This window comes from Dictyostelium purpureum (assembly GCF_000190715.1).
Source record: "Dictyostelium purpureum unplaced genomic scaffold DICPUscaffold_117, whole genome shotgun sequence".
Lineage (NCBI taxonomy): Eukaryota > Evosea > Eumycetozoa > Dictyosteliales > Dictyosteliaceae > Dictyostelium > Dictyostelium purpureum.
In genome coordinates, this window is record NW_003519454.1 from 21,684 (window position 1) to 38,463 (window position 16,780).

General features: G+C 23.0%; 6 protein-coding genes across 6 annotated transcripts; 3 read left to right on the forward strand and 3 right to left on the reverse strand.

Annotated features, from left to right (window-relative positions):
• Positions 1-2,325: 2,325 nt before the first annotated feature.
• Positions 2,326-3,043, forward strand: DICPUDRAFT_33274 (uncharacterized protein; the record flags this gene model as incomplete). Its single annotated transcript, XM_003287894.1, has 2 exons — positions 2,326-2,534; positions 2,623-3,043. 2 exons carry the CDS (start codon positions 2,326-2,328, stop codon positions 3,041-3,043), a joined length of 630 nt encoding a protein of 209 aa, XP_003287942.1.
• Positions 3,044-3,238: 195 nt separating this feature from the next.
• On the reverse strand, positions 3,239-4,022 carry DICPUDRAFT_152138 (uncharacterized protein; the record flags this gene model as incomplete). Its single annotated transcript, XM_003287903.1, has 2 exons — positions 3,239-3,524; positions 3,631-4,022. The coding sequence occupies 2 exons, from the start codon at positions 4,020-4,022 to the stop codon at positions 3,239-3,241; spliced, it is 678 nt and encodes a 225-aa protein (XP_003287951.1).
• Positions 4,023-5,182: 1,160 nt separating this feature from the next.
• On the reverse strand, positions 5,183-7,597 carry DICPUDRAFT_55132 (uncharacterized protein; the record flags this gene model as incomplete). Its single annotated transcript, XM_003287904.1, has 1 exon — positions 5,183-7,597. The coding sequence occupies one exon, from the start codon at positions 7,595-7,597 to the stop codon at positions 5,249-5,251; it is 2,349 nt and encodes a 782-aa protein (XP_003287952.1). The 3' UTR covers positions 5,183-5,248.
• A 1,884-nt stretch (positions 7,598-9,481) lies between these two features.
• On the forward strand, positions 9,482-10,634 carry DICPUDRAFT_33288 (uncharacterized protein; the record flags this gene model as incomplete). Its single annotated transcript, XM_003287895.1, has 2 exons — positions 9,482-9,578; positions 9,721-10,634. 2 exons carry the CDS (start codon positions 9,482-9,484, stop codon positions 10,632-10,634), a joined length of 1,011 nt encoding a protein of 336 aa, XP_003287943.1.
• A 183-nt stretch (positions 10,635-10,817) lies between these two features.
• Positions 10,818-13,349, reverse strand: DICPUDRAFT_152142 (uncharacterized protein; the record flags this gene model as incomplete). Its single annotated transcript, XM_003287905.1, has 4 exons — positions 10,818-11,641; positions 11,708-11,893; positions 11,962-12,995; positions 13,189-13,349. The coding sequence occupies 4 exons, from the start codon at positions 13,347-13,349 to the stop codon at positions 10,818-10,820; spliced, it is 2,205 nt and encodes a 734-aa protein (XP_003287953.1).
• A 1,600-nt stretch (positions 13,350-14,949) lies between these two features.
• DICPUDRAFT_78792 (uncharacterized protein) lies at positions 14,950-16,102 on the forward strand (the record flags this gene model as incomplete). The annotated part of the gene is made up of 2 exons (XM_003287896.1): positions 14,950-15,504; positions 15,536-16,102. 2 exons carry the CDS (start codon positions 14,950-14,952, stop codon positions 16,100-16,102), a joined length of 1,122 nt encoding a protein of 373 aa, XP_003287944.1.
• Between the last annotated feature and the right edge of the window lie 678 nt (positions 16,103-16,780).

The window sequence follows — 16,780 nt, forward strand, 5'->3', positions numbered from 1 at the left end:
TATTTCATTTTTATTATTATCAATTTCTGTTTTTGTAATTGAACCTAAATTATTATTATTACTGTCTATTCTGTCATTATTATTATTCATTTTAATATTTATAAGTTGATTGAAAATTTTGCTTTGAATTTTAAATAAAAAATTTTAAAAAATATATATATATTTTAAAAAATATTTTTTAAAAAAAAAAAATATATATATTTTAAAAAAAAAAAATTGGTAATTTATAAAAAAATAATAAAAAAAAAAAAAAATTAAAAAAATTTAAAAAAAAAAAATATAGATTTTATAAAAATTAAATTAAAATCACATCAAAATAAAAAAATAAATACCAAAAAAAAAAAAAAGAAAGAATATTAGTACCATATGGATAGGTGGTTATATGCATTTAAAATGCTACTAGTTATTGATAGTGGAAGTACATTTATATTGTATTAATTATGATTTTGGGAAGTTTTCCAATAGTAATATCTTGTGCTGAGTTAGTTAAGCTTGTAAGTTATGGTGGAATTGTATTTAATGTGACCTATTGTTTAGCACAGATTCTCCCAGTCAAAACTAATTATACAGAATGAATTTTTAAATCGATTTAAATATTTTAAGAAATTATTCAATACAAATCTATAATACTGACTATTTACATAACCTATCTGTAATTACAATACTGTATCCCTTGTAATTTTTGTTGTTGGCAAATTCATATATCCATTGCTATATCATCTCATGGAGGTCCGAAAGTTAAGGTGGATTTAACATACCATATTTGTTTTCTTTGATTGTTAACACTCCATTCATCCCGCATAAGTAACTATTTTATACCAAAATTTTTCTAACATTTAAACCTGATCTTGTTCAACCAATTTTCCCTGATAAGCTGTTGAAAAAATGATAACTCCATAATTATGGAGTTATTAAAAAAAATTTGGTATTTTATATGAATAGTTTTTTTTTTTAATAATTATTTATCTATAGTTTAATTAGTAATCTTTTATATATTTATAAACAAAAATATTTATTACATAATTTATTTTTATTTTTTTTAAATAAAAAATAAAAAAAAAAACAGTTTAAACTATATAAATAATACATTGAGAACATTATCATTATTATGTTTATATTTATTCACACATTTTATTATAAAAGAAATATTACATTCATTTGTTATTATTTTGAAATATATTAAAAATACCCTTTTTAAATAATTACAATAAACATCAATCACAATATATTTATTATTATTTTAAATAATAAAATTATTTTTTTTTTATTTATTAATTTTTTTTTTTATTTAAAATTTATTCTTTAAAAATTACACCCTTCAGTTCTATAATCACCAGAATACTTATTTTTTCAGTTTTGGAAATAATTCAGACCATATCAACAATGAATAATAATATCTCCAAAAAGTTTTCATTGTTCATATGGTCCAAGTTACTTCCAAAACTATTGGAATCTAAGTTAGGTAATAATTATAAATATTTTTACACTTAATAATTTATATACTTCTTATTTTCTTTATTTGTCGTGTATTCATAATAAACTCATCACATTTGCTCAACTATATAGAAAAGAGGTAAAAAAAGTTAAAGAAAATTTTGTTAGGGGTTAAAAAAAGAAAAGAGGTTAAAAAATGAAAGAAAAGTATAATTATAATTTTTTATTTTTTTATTTAATTTCCCTAAATAAACCTATATAAATCTCCAAAACTATTTAATTATTACCTAACTTAGATTCCAATAGTTTTGGAAGTAACTTGGACCATATGAACAATGAAAACTTTTTGGAGATATTATTATTCATTGTTGATATGGTCTGAATTATTTCCAAAACTATTAGAATTTAAGTTTGGTAATAATTTAATAGTTTTGGAGATTTATATAGGTTTATTTGGGGAATTATATATTAATATAAAAATGTATTTTTCATTTAATAATATTTTTATTTATACTTTAGAAGTATTCTTGTTTTCTTTTAATGATATAATTTTCAACACCACATCAAATAAATCAACATTCACATCAACCACTCTTCAGTCTGATACAATAATGGATTTTTTAAATTTTGTTTTTTCAATTTTGTGGAAATTAGTTTTTTTAGGGTTTTGGTTCAAGATGCACTCAATTTAAACGACAACACCATAATTTCTCACAAAAATTATCATTGTTAAACAGTAATTATATATTTGCGGATAGCCTAAAATTAATAAATGAAATTTTAAAAAAAGTTTTTTTAAATTTTTTTTTTTTATTTTTATTTTGTTTTTATTTTTTATTTTTCATTTTATTTACTGATTTGATTTTTTAATTACACAGAAATAAAAGCAAAATGATTTGTTCCAATATTATATCAGTCTCAATTATAAGAAACAATTTAAAAATTTTAAATAATATACATACAAAAAATAATATAATAAAACATAATATAAATATAAATATAAATAATAATGGTAATAGAAATTTTTTTAAAAAATTATTTGAAACTGGAAGTGGATCATCAGTAGAACCCGTCACAAAAGAAATGTCAAAAGTTTTAAAGTAAAAATCACAGCCATACACCCACATACATACACACACACTAAGTAGTCATAATAATACTAATAATTCTTTTTAAATTTAAACACAGCTATCCAACCAATCAAGTTTATGATGTAGTTTTAAAAGTTGAAGAATATGAAGATTTTTTACCATTTTGTTTAGGATCAACCATTACAAAAAAGAACCCAAATGGGCAAGAAAATTGTTTTGAAGCTGAATTAGTAGTGGGTCAAGGATCAATCAAAGAAAGTTATACAAGCAAAGTAGTTTATAAAAAAGACAGTTTCATTGAATCAACTGCAATAGACACCAATTTATTTCATAAATTAATAAATCGATGGACTTTTAAAGATGGCCCCAAACCAAACACATGCATTGCCCACTGCAAATTAACCTATCATTTTAAATCACCACTATACGCATCATTAATGGACTCTTTTTTCGCATCCTCTTTAAATACAATGATCAATTCATTTGATAAACGTTGTGAAGAAATATATAAAAAATAAAATTATATTAAAATAAATAATAAAAATAAATAGTACTTTTTACAATACAATATTATTAGTAAAAATATAAATAATATATGTTTTTTTTTTTTTTTCTTTTAATTTATATTTTTCTTTTTTTTTTTATTTGTTTATTTACTTTTATTTTTATTATTATTATTATTTATAATATATTTTATTTTATTATGAAATAAACTAATTTAATTTATTTTCTAATTTTGAAATAATTTGGTTTTGTTCTAAATCTTCTAAATCTTTTAATACCTTTGCTACATTATAACGAAGTTTGTGGAATGTGTCAACTGAAACCTCAAATACTCTAGTTTTTCCATTGTTATCAGCCATTTCCATTAAAATAACTGGTATAAGTACTCTTGATGTAAAACTGCTACTAATAATAACGTCAACTCTCCATTTAAATGTTTCTAGTTTTGGGAATAAAATTTTATCATTATTTGATTTTTCTGCTAAATCTTTACCTCTGTATAAAAAAAAGTGAAATAAAATTAGAATCTTTGGAATAATAATAATAATAATAAGTGATGGTATAGGTGTATATTATTATAAATGAATATTGTGACTCTTACTGATTATTATAAATATTTGATAAATCAGTTATTAATGGTTGTGGTAATTTAAGATCTGTAATATCAGCTAAAAATGTTTGATTGTTGACTTTTTTTTTAATTGCAATCTTTAAAATATAATATAAACCTGTGAATACAATGGATGATAAATTTGGATCAACTTTATTATCATTTGCAGATATTGTTAATTTATTATGAATTGAATCTGTAATTTGTTCTAATCTATCGTTTTCTTCCTTTTTATTTAATGTGATCTTTTTAGTTTTCATATAAAGTGCTACCATTGATAAAATATCTCTATAAAATGATTGTTCAAATTTCTGTACAACTGGTATCATATTTTTAACTTCTGGTGGAATATTATATCCCAAATATGATATTCTTTCGGCCATTATTTATTGTATATGTATTGTTATTAATTATTTTGATATTATAATATCTTTTTTGTTTTAATTTGATTGCAATGTTGTTTTATAAAAAAATTATAAAAAAATTAAAAAAATAATTTAAAAAAAAAAATTAAAAAAAATAAAAAAATAAAAAAAAAAAAATAAGAAAAATCTATTTTTTTTTATTTTAATATTTCCAAAGCAAAAGACTATAAATATAATTTTAACTTCTATGTTTTATACATAATTAAACAAAGTAAAGGAATAAGCAATAAAGAAATTAAAAAATAAATAATAATAAAAATAAACCAAATAAAAATAAAAAAAAATAAAAAAAAAACAATTTTAAATTATTTTTTATCAAACAAAAAATATAAATAAACAAATAAGAAACAAACAAACAAATAAATAAATAAATGATAAATAAATAAATAAATAATAAAGAAATAAATAAATAAATAAATAAATAAAAATTGGGTAATAAAAAAAATTAAAATTAAAAATTAAAAATAAAAATAGTTTTCGAATTATTATTTGTTAATTACATATCACCAAGAATTTGTTTTAATGATTATTTATCTTAATAATATCGATTAAATCCAGAGTACACATTTAAAACCCAAAAAATAAAAATTAAAAATTAAAAAAAATAAAATTAAACGTTTTATTTTTTTTTTTCGTTTTTTTCGTTTTTTTACCAAGTTTTTATCCCATAAATATCTATAAAATATTGAGGACTTAAAAACATTTTGGGCACCACTAAACAAACCAGACAATTAGTAGAGTAATTCTTATCTATCATTATCATACGTGATAATAATATATAAAATTACACTTGAATGATGACAAAATCCTTATGAACATCCAAAAAATGTTTAAAAGTGTTGTCTAGGGGGTAGCATCTCTATGTCAACTGTCTGACCTTGTCTCAACTAAATAATTTAAAGAAAAAAATTTAATTTACTTTTATATAAATAAATTTTTATTTATATATTTTTATATTGTATTATATATTATAAGAAATATTTAGTGTATTCAAACACACTACCCTTAAACACATAATAGATTCAGGATAAATTTTTTTATTTCAATCAAAATAGTTATTTTATTATCATTATTACACAAAGCATTTTTTTTTTTGTATTTTTTTTTTTTTTTTTTTTGTATAAATAAATAAAATTTTACTTTTTTATTTTTTTTTTTTTATTTAATGTTATTTATTTTTAATTTTAAAGTGTAAATTGAGGATTTACATTTGGATCGAAAGATTTTTGTGAGTAAGATGTTGGAGAGCTAATTTCGTGACTTTTTGGTCTACCTAAATCATTTAAATTTGGAGGATTAAAAATTGATGGATCGTCTAATGGGAAAACACTTATATTTTGAGAGATATCAACTAAATCCATCCACCATTGAGAACGTGGACGTCTATATTTATCAGACATTTCTTCGATCATTTCAGGCATTGGGGTGAAATGAACACCACCATCGATGAAACCAATACAACCACTCATTTGGAGATGATTGTTTTCTTTTAAGTCTTTTTCTAAAAATTCGAAATAGTGATTCATTAAACGAGTTGAGAAAATACGGTCAATGGCTGATGGTGAACCACCTTGTTGTAAATGGCCTAAAATTGATTCACGTACATCAAAGAGATGTTTACCTTCTTCTTTAAAGAGTGAATAGATGAAATGAGTTGTATAGGTTGGACTAGCACTTTCACTTTTAATGATGAGACCGATTCTGTGTTCACGTTTGAAACGCTCGACAAACATTTTAAGATCTTTGGTTAATGATTCCAATGTTACACCTTTTTCCATAATATATGAACGTTCGGCACCTGATGCTAATGAGCTCATGGCTGCAAGATAACCACAATGAGCACCCATAACTTCGACAACGAAAAGACGACGAGATGCGACAGCTGATTGTTTGATTTTATCTAAAGCATCTAAAGTGTTATTGAGTGAAGTATCAGCACCAATACTGATATTGGTACCTGGTACATTATTTGCAATGGTACCTGGAGCACCTATAATTGATATTTTCTTTAATCTTGGATATTTTTCACGGTATTCGTAGAGCTTAGCAATACCAAGGTAGCCATTGAAACCACCAAACATTAAAATTGCATCGATTTTAAGTTTTTCTAAATTGGCCATAATAGCATCGATATTTGAATCGTTTGGAACTGAACGATTGGTACCAAGTTCAGCACCACCCATAACGGACCAACCATTGACAGTCATCCAATTTAATTGTTGAATTTCACCTAAAGCTAAACCACCAAATCCATTAAAGCAACCATACATTGTATAACCACGATCGATACCTAAACGAGTGAAAGCACGAACACATGGATTCATACCTGGTGATGGACCACCACTATGAAGGATAACGATATTGAGACCATTTGGCTCGACTTTACGACGATAAAGATTTGAACATGCTCTAAAGATTTCATGGAATTCCTTAAACATACCACCTCTGCAATCGACAACTTCGTTGAAACGTTTCTCTTTGATTAATGTGGCAATTGATTGAGTCTTCTTTACACACTCCATTAATGGTGATCTAATTACATCTGTACCGCTCATACCAATTAATACTGGTTCTTTTTGTGCCTCTTTGGTGTCATAGAAATAGTTGGCTGATTCGACACCCATAATGGTGGCGATATAACGATCTAAAAATGTTGGAGTACCACCTCTTTGAACATGACCTAAAATTGTGATTCTAGCATCGTGACCTTTATCTTCTAAAAATTGTCTGACATATGATGAGGTAATTGGTTTACCATCGCTATCGATAGCACCTTCCGATACAATAACTAATGAACATCTTCTACCAGAGAGACGACCCTTTTCGAGATTATCAGCCATATGTTGCTCCCAACCTTTTTCTGGTGGTGATTCTGGAATTAAAATATAATCGGCACCAGTAGCAACACCACTAACCAATGCTAACCAACCACAGTTTCTACCCATAACTTCAATTACAAAACTTCTTTGATGACTTACAGCAGTACTAAGAATGGAATCGATAGCCTCTAAAATTCTTCTAGTAGCAGTATCAGCACCTACTGTTAAATCAGTACCGCACATATCATTATCGATTGAACCAACGATACCAGCAATTGAAAGAGTTGAATAGTTTTCTAAACAATCTGGACTAATTTTACCATCATTTACAAGTTCACCCAATAATGAACACCATTCGCTACGAAGTAAATTGGCACCTGTAAGACTACCATCACCACCAATGACTAAAAGATTGTTGATTTTATTTTTAATTAAGTTGAATGCGGCTTTCTTTCTACCTTCACGTGTACGAAATTCTGCACTTCTTGCTGTACCTATAATTGTTCCACCTCTACTAATAATACCTGCTACAGATCCCCAATTTAATGGTAAAATCGAGTCATTAACTAAACCATTATAACCTTCACGAATTGCAAATACTTCGGCTCCTTTCAACATGGCTGCTCTTGCAAATGCTCTTATAGCTGGATTCATACCACTTGAATCACCACCACTTGTCAAAACTGCAATTCTTTTAATATCCTTAGTTGACATTAATAAGTTTTTATTAGTTTCTAAACAATTCTCTGTCATTTTTTGATTTGTTTTAAATAATTTAGTAAAAAAAATAAAATAAAAAAAAAACAAAAAAATAATATTATTTAATTTAATTTAAAAAATGTGTAAAATTTTTTAAAATTTTTTTTTAATTATTAATATGAAAAAATAATAAAAAAAAAAAAAAGTAAAGAAAATAATTAGTTATTTATAAATAAATATTAAATAACTATATTATTATTATTATTATAACAATTATTTGTTTATTTTAAAAAAAAATAAAATAATATTTGAAATGAACCAACAAAAAAAAAAAAAAAAAAGGCATTAAAAAAAAATTAGGGAAAATAAAATAAAATAAAAAAAAAAATTTAAAAAAAATAAAAAAAGGAAATTTTTTTTTTTTAAGCTTCCCCCCCAGGATACTTTTTTTTTTTTTTAAAAAGGACCCAAAAAAAAAAATTTTTTTTAGTATATGGGAAACGAAATAAAATAACCGAGGGGAAAGGGAAAATCATTTTTTAAAAAAAGAAATGTAGTTGATTTTTTAATAAACCCCTCTTTAAATTTACAAATAACCTTTTTTTTTTTTTTTCCAATCCCGAATTTTTAATAATAAAATTTTTTATCGGAAATAAAAAGATTAGGAGGAAAGAAGTAATCAAAATTAATATTTGGTTATATAAATATATATTTTCATCAATATTGATTTCTTTTATTATATACCTTGCGATTTTTCACCTAAATATATAAAATATTTTGATTACTAGATATTTTTTTTTTTTATTGAAATATTTTTTTTGATGACTTTTCATTGATAAATCTTTTTTTTTTTACAATAATGATTATAACATTTTTTTTTTGATAAAAGGCAATATCATAAAATATATATAAATTAAAAAAAAATTTCCAATAAATAGTGAAATATTTATATTTTTTTATATATATGAGGTTTAATTAAAGTTTATTAATCATACCAAAACAAAGATCATTATCTTTTAAAAATATTAATATAAATACCCAACCATTAGGTGCCATTTTATTTTGTTATCCAAATAAACCAATATTATTATTCTCCTCATATTTAGTTGTTTAATTATTTTGGCCACACACTCCCCTATTAAATTTAAAAAAATTTGGGTGTGATTACTTAAAAAATATTATTTACTTAATATGGTTTTCGGTTATTTATTTTTAAAATATCAGAATAGTAATGAAAAGGGTCTCTTTTTAGGAGTATTTAATTTTTCTATTTTTTCTTAAGATATAATTTAGTTTAAAGATCTAGTTGCAATCAAAAATCAATAAATTTCATTTTATATATTTAAAAATTGGAATATAATTTATTTAAAAAACACCAAAATAATTGATCTTATTAATTTATTTCATTCATTTTATGAGTATGAAACCCAAAAAAATAAAAAAATAAAAAAAATTTTTAATTTTTTGACTTTATGATATTCCAAAAAATGGTTTTAATAAAAAGATATTTTATAATATTTATATTTGTATAATTTTTTTTTCAAAAGATTTATATTTTAATTTTAAAAATTTTATAAAAAATGGGGTGTGTTAAAAGTTTGGTTTTGAATATTTTTGTCCAATTGAAATAAAATATACCCAAAAAAAAAAAAAAAAAATTACTTTTAAATAAAAAAAAATAAAATAAAAAAAAAAAGATTTTTTAAAATGGGAAAATCAGTTATTTTGATAAAATTTTAAAATAATTTATTAAAATATTTAAAAAAAAAAAAAATTTAATATTGGGGTAAAATTGGGATAGGAATGAAAGTAAAAAAACTTTTCAAATCATTTTTTATAATTTTTTTTTTCGTCCACTCATTTTATTATTTGTTTTATTATATATAACAAAATAAAATGATGATTTTAAAAGCATTAGTACTTTTATCTTTATTAGTTGTAAATACAGTATATTCAGCAGGATCATCATCAAATCCAACAACATGTAGAGCAGTTAGTATGTGATTTCGAATATTTAAGAGTGGAATATTAATTTATAGGGAAGGGATTTTTTAAAAAAAAAAAAAAAAAAAAAAAAAATTAATTCCCATGCAATGATTTACAAAAAAATAAATATTAATAATATATCATATCTATAGCATTTTCAGGTGCAGGTGATCGTGGTGCATGGGAAACAGGTGTAATCAAAGGTATTCTCGAAGCAAGAAACAATACTCCTTCTGATTATGCATGGCAATTTACTACAGGTATTAGTGCAGGTTCAATTAATGCAGCAGCTATGGTTATGTATAGTGTAGGTGATGAATTATCAGCAAGTGAATTTTTAGTAGAACAATGGTTAAGATTGACAAGGGAAAATGTTTATGTTAACTGGCCTGGTGGTCCACTCGAAGGTGTTTTCTTTAAAACTGGTCTTTTTGATACCACTCCTCTTTTCAACTTTTTAGATGCTTTAATTAATCCAACTTTGATCGCAAATTCAGATAGAGGTATTTTAATTGGTGCTACAAATATCGACACTGGTCTTTTCGATCGTTGGAACAAATCAGATCCACAATTTACATTATCAGTTGTAGCCTCCTCCTCTGTACCAGTCGTTTTTCCAATGATTACCAAAGATAATGGATATAGCTATTGTGATGGTGGTGCTACTTATGACACACCAATTACCGATACAGTTAGACTCTGCTATGGAACTGGTGCAACAGATGTAATTGTTGATGTCATTTTGGAAGGTAGTTTAGATCCAATTGTTAATGTTTCAAGTTTCCACACAATTGACGTTGTTACAAGAGAAGCTCGTATCGAAATTTTAAATACTCACTTAAAAGATATAGAAAATGTTAGAATGGCTTTCCCAGATGCCACTTTAAATATCTATACACCAGGTGAAAAACTACCAGGTTATGTTTTAGGTTTCCAATATTCAAAAGAGATGATTGCCATGGGTTATAAAGATGGTTTGGATGAAAACGGTTCAGCTAAAGATTATTCTAAATTAGATAAACTCAAAGAAATGGTTAACAAATATCAAAAAAATTCTAAAAAATAAAGAAATTAAAAAAAACTTATTTATTTATTATAAAAAAAAAAAAAAAGATAATCAAATTATTTTTTGTGATTGAATGGTTGATGAATTTTATTAAAAAAAAAAAAGATTTTTAAATTTTATAATAATTTATTATATTTAATTTTTTTATTTTATATTACATGCGCACTTAATTTTATAATTGATTTATTTCGTTGTAGAATGTAATATTGTATTATAGTCGTAATAAATATTTTGATTTGGCATACCAAAGTTTTGGTTTTGGAGCATTGGTATTTGAGATGGTTGTTGTGGTGATTGATGATTTGCTTGAGACCACCCCATTGGCTGAGGGTTATTATTATTATTGTTATTATTATTATTATTACTACTACTATTACTATTATTATTGTACATTTGATAAATATTATTTGAATTATTTGTATTGTTAAATTGATGAACTTGTGGTGGAGTTATTTGGTAGTCCATTTGATATTGCATTAAATTTTGTTGTCGTATTATGTCATTGTTGTTTAATGCTAAACCATTTAGATTATTGTTCATTGTATTTATATTATTCATATTTATATTTATGTTGTTATTTAAATTGCTCATATTATTTAAGTTCATATTATTCATATTTGTAAAGCTATTTAAATTATTATTTATCATATCATTTATATTTGTTGTCATACTAATACCTCCTATATTATTATTTAAGCCATTATTATTTATATTGTTATTTATATTGTTATTTATATTATTATTTATATTATTATTTATATTATTATTTATATTATTGTTCATATTATTCATATTTATATTGTTATTATTTATATTTGTATTTATATTGTTGTTTGTATTTATATTAGAGTTTATATTTGTATTTAAATTTGTATTAGTGTTGGTGTTAATATTGGTGTTTGTATTTATATTTGTATTTGTATTTGAACCTGGATTATTGTTATTGTTCATATTGTTACCCATAAAAGTATTACCGCCATCATTCGATCTATAAAATGGAGAGAATACTAAACAAATAAAAAATTATATTAGATATTTTATAATATTAAATAATAAATTAAAAAAAAACTTACATTTTCCAACCATTTGATCACCTGGTGAGACCTGTGGACTTGGTGTAGTAGTTGTAGTAGTAGTTGTTGTGGTTGTTGTAGGTGGTAATTCTGGTGTATCCTCTTCCATTTCTTTATCTTTATCCTTATCTTTTGACTTTGATTTTGACTTTGATTTTTTAGATTTTTTAGTAGTTTTTTGAATTTCTATAAATAAAAAAAAAAAAATTAATTAATAATTGGTTTTAAAATTTTTAAGATTTACAAATATTTACTTTTTCCCTCTTTATCTTTCTCTTTCTCTTTCTCTTTTTCTTTATTCTTTTCCTTTTCTTTTTTACCTTCAGCTTCCTGAATTAAATCTTGTAAAGAAAGATCGTGTATACTTCTTTTATTTTTAGTTTCTTGTTTTTGTCTGAGATAATATTTTTGAGCATGACTTTGAATTTGAGTTGGTGTTCTTGTGCCAACAAATTGAGCAATTTCCTTCCAAGCGCCCTTACCATGAACTTGAATACCATTTAAAAACTTTATGTGTTCTTCTTTGGTCCAACCTTGTTTTAATGTTGCCTTTTTACCAGTTTTGGTGGTTGCTGTTTTTGATGTTGCGGCTGTTGCACCTAGTGATTCATTGTTATTATCAGCTACAATTGATTTTGTCTCTAATTTAATGTTTGCAATTGTGGTATTGGCTGGTGTAGATGAGGTTGTGGTAGTAGTAGTTGTCGACATTGAACCATTATTTGTTGGGGAGGAGGAGCTTGCTTCATCGACATAGGAAGTTGTCATATCATTACTATCGAAACTTGATTTTCTCATTTCAAACTCTCTAACAACTATTCCATTAACAATGTTTGTAGTGATACCATTATTATTTAATGGGTCATTATCTGGGGAAATTGGTTTTGTATTATCAAATGACGAGTTTAAACTTTGTGTTGTATTTGAGTTTGAATTTTCACTAGGCGAGCTTGAATTATCTGATTGGATTTGTTGTTGAAGCTGTTGCATCTGTTGCTGAATTTGTTGCATTTGTTGGTCATGTTGTTGCTGTATTTGGTCATGGTGTTGTTGTTGTATTTGTTGTTCGATTTGTTGTTGAATATTTGGTTGAGAGGCAGTTGTGGGTGGTGGTGGAGGTGGTGTTGGAATAGTTTGTTGTTGTTCTGTTGGTTTATCTTGTTGACCTTGTTGTTGAAGATATGTATTTTGCAATGCTAATAATCCTGGATTTTGTTGATTAAATCCACCCAATGATGAAAATGAATTAAAAAATGAATGACCAATACTCTTTTCGAATGAATCTGTGCTATTTCTGTGAGTAACATAAAAATTAATATATTAGTAAATTTTAAAAAAAAAAAAAAGAGAAAATAAAAATTTTGAATTTTAATCCAAATTTCATGTTTTATATCTTTTAAAAAAAAAAAAAATTTGAAAAAAAATTCTGTAATAAATTTTTATAATAAATAATAAATTTAGAAAAAGGTATTACAACTTACAATATATTTAAATTTGGCATTTCAGAGAAAGAGTAGTCTGGTGATAATAATCCTCCAAGTCCACTGTGAAAAGAATTTGATGAGAAAAAATTAAAAGGTGCTGGATTTGATTTATTATTTATTCCATTGTTAATATTTTTATTGTTACTATCTTGATTCATTTTTTAAATTGTAATTTGTATTAAATTTATAGTATATGATATCATATAATAAAGACGAATTCAATAATTGATTTTTTGGTTTTATTTGATTTTTATTATTTGAGGAAGTAGCGGGGTTATTATTATTTTTATTATACTAATTAGTTCCTTTTTTTGTGGCCTATCCTATTAGATTTTATTTGTTAATAGGTTATTTTTTAAAATAAAATAAAAAATTAATTTTTGGGAATAAAAAAAAAAAGTTGAAAAAAAAATTTTAAAAAATAAAAATTAAATAAAAAAAATAAAATAAAATAAAATAAAAAATTTTTAAAATTATATTTTTATTTAATTTCGATATAAATAATTATATTACTTTTTAACAAAACTATTCTGAGGGAAGTTTTCTTTTTTTTTTTATTTTTATTTATTTTTATTTTTTTTTATTGTTTATTATTATAAATATAATTGTAAAATATATGATATAAATTTTGTTTACTTTAAAAATATACAATTTTTTAAAATTTATTATTATTATAATGAATTTTTTATTTTTTTTTTTTTTTTATTTAAATTATTTTTTGTACAAAAAAAATTATTATTTCTAACTATATAATTGTTCAAATATTGGAAAAAAAAAAAATTAACTAACTAATAAAAAAAACCAAAAAAAAAAAAATAAAAATAAAAAATAAAAATAAAAAATAAAATTTTAAAAAATTAAAATTGAATTTTTTTTGTTATGTTTGAGGTTTAAATAAATAATTTATTATTATTATTTTTATTACTATTATTATTATTCGTATTAGTTAAAATTCCACTAACAATTTTTTTTTTTTAAATAATTTAAAAAAAAAAGGAAAAAAAAAAAAATTAAAAAGGGAAACAAATATCCATAAATAATATAATTTATTTATATTTAAAATAAATATTATTTGGGGTTGTTGTGTTAAAGAAAAAAAAAAAAAAAAACTGATTATGTTGGTAATTTACAGATGAAAAACTTTAAAGTTATGTAGTGTAGTTTTTTTTTTTTTTTTTTTTTTTTTTTTTTATTTGGGGGGGGGGAGCGATTTGGGGGTGTATTTGTGTGTTGAGGTTGGTGTTTGTGTGAATTTGGTGGGTTTTTCTATTGGTATTGTGCTTTGTTTTATTTCTTTACCTCTTTTTATGAATAAATAATTTATTGTTGTTGAAATAATAAAATGAAAAAAATGAAATTTTTTTTTTTTTTATAATTATATAATTATAATTATATAATTTACTATTTTTTTAATATAGATAATTATAAAAATTTGAATAATTTAAAAATGAAATTTTTTTTTTTTTTTCAAAATTTAGAAACGAAAAATTTATTTTTTTAAAATTATTTTTTTTTTTTAATTTTTTTTATTTTTTATTATTTTTTATTTAATTTTTTAAATTATTATTTTTCATATTAATGTGTTCTGATTAATATTATTACATTCTTTAAACATACATATTTTAACTTCAAAATAAAAACACAAACACACAAGGCTCATATCATTTTTATAAATAATAGGAAACTTTCAAATAATTTTAACCCCACCACATTTTTCCACACACCACATTTAACACCACTACATTTTATTATAAAAAAATGATTCGTAATCTCTTAAAAACATCATCTAGATTGCAGATTTTATCACCAAAAAATCTAAAATTTGTTAAATATAATAGTAGTAATAATAATATAATATATAATTTAAAGGAAAGAAAGCAATTTTATTCAACACAAACTAATAATAATAATAATGGAAAGGATAACAATATAGATATAAAGAACAATGATAATAATAAAAAAGAGGGAGTTGAAAAACCATTTTATGGATCCATTGGTGACATTGATTTTAGCAAGAAACAATATGGACCATCATCATCATCAGCATTAACTAGAGAACAGATTTCAAAGAGTTTATTATTAATGAGAAGATCAGCAACATTGTCATCAGTTTATATGATGGCAAAAATGACAGATGAAAATCAAACACCAATCTATGGTTCATTGGTACCCTATGCATTACATGACTCTGTAGAAATGGTAAAAACAGATATAACAGATGAATCAAAAGAAGAGAAATTTACAATCTATAACCCAATTATTGCATTACATAAAGACAGTCCACACATCACACATTTCAAGCATTTTAATAAAGTATCGATGGTAATTTATCCATTGACCCCAGTTGGTAAAGCTCCATCCGGAGTTTGATTTAGAGCGTATTAATATCAGTGGTCGTGCAATTAAAGTAGAAAGTAATAGTAGCACTAGTGGCGAACCAAGCAAATACAACATTGACAGAGTTAGAAGAATTTATTATGACCGTAATCCAAAATCTAAATCAGTTATAGAAAAGAATAGAGATAATTATTTATTTTATATTGTCGAACTTTCAGATATTTACCATTATAATAGAAATTCAAAACTCACCAATATTCCATTAAATGTTTTCAAATCTACCCGTTCTGACCCAATTACTATTCAAAGTGGCGAAATTATCGAGACTGTAAATTCACAATACGAAGATGCATTGATTTCTATTGTAGAACAATATGGCGATGTTAAAATCGATTCAGCATTTATGTATTTCCTCGACTCTTTTGGTCTTAATTGTATTGGTAAAAAGAAAGGTATTGATGAATGGTTAGATATCCGTATTCCATTCGATACCTCATTCGACACTCTAGAAAATTGTAAAAATGGTTTATTTGGCACTTTAAAAGAAAGTAGAAATCACTTTAAAAACATTTAAAATAAAATAAAGATATATTATATTAAATTATAAAAATATAAATTTATAATAAGCAAAAAATTGAACTTTCACTTTTTTTTTTTGTAATTACTTTTTAGGTAATATTCGAGAAGTTGTTACACATTTTGGTGTTGTAGATACAATCAAGATCATAAATTAGATGTAAGTATAGGCGTTTGGGAAATATATTTATACAACCCCAGTTTTATTTTTTTTATTTTTTATTTTTTATTTTTTATTTTTTATTCCCTCATATTACTACCTTTATTGTCAAAAATGATGTTTGTAAAAAACTAAAATAATAAAAAATTAGTGAATGATGCAAATATTACCATATTTATAAATAAATCAATTTGTTTTGATAGAGTAGCACAAATTTCAACGAATTTTACTTTCAAATTGATTTTTTTTTAAAAAATTTTTCAAATCAAATTTTCATTGCCACTTTTTGTAAAACAACAGTTTTTTTTTTTTATGCAATTATTTTATGATAAATTAAATTTTTACAAAAAAAAAAAAAAAAAAAAAAAGAAATACAAATAATAAAATAAACAAAATCAATAATTATTATGATAGCATTATTATTTTTGTTAAAGTTCTTTTCTATTTTTTTTTTTTTATTTAAAATAATTTTTTTTTTTTTTTTGTGTTGGGTTTATTTTATTATACTTAAATATT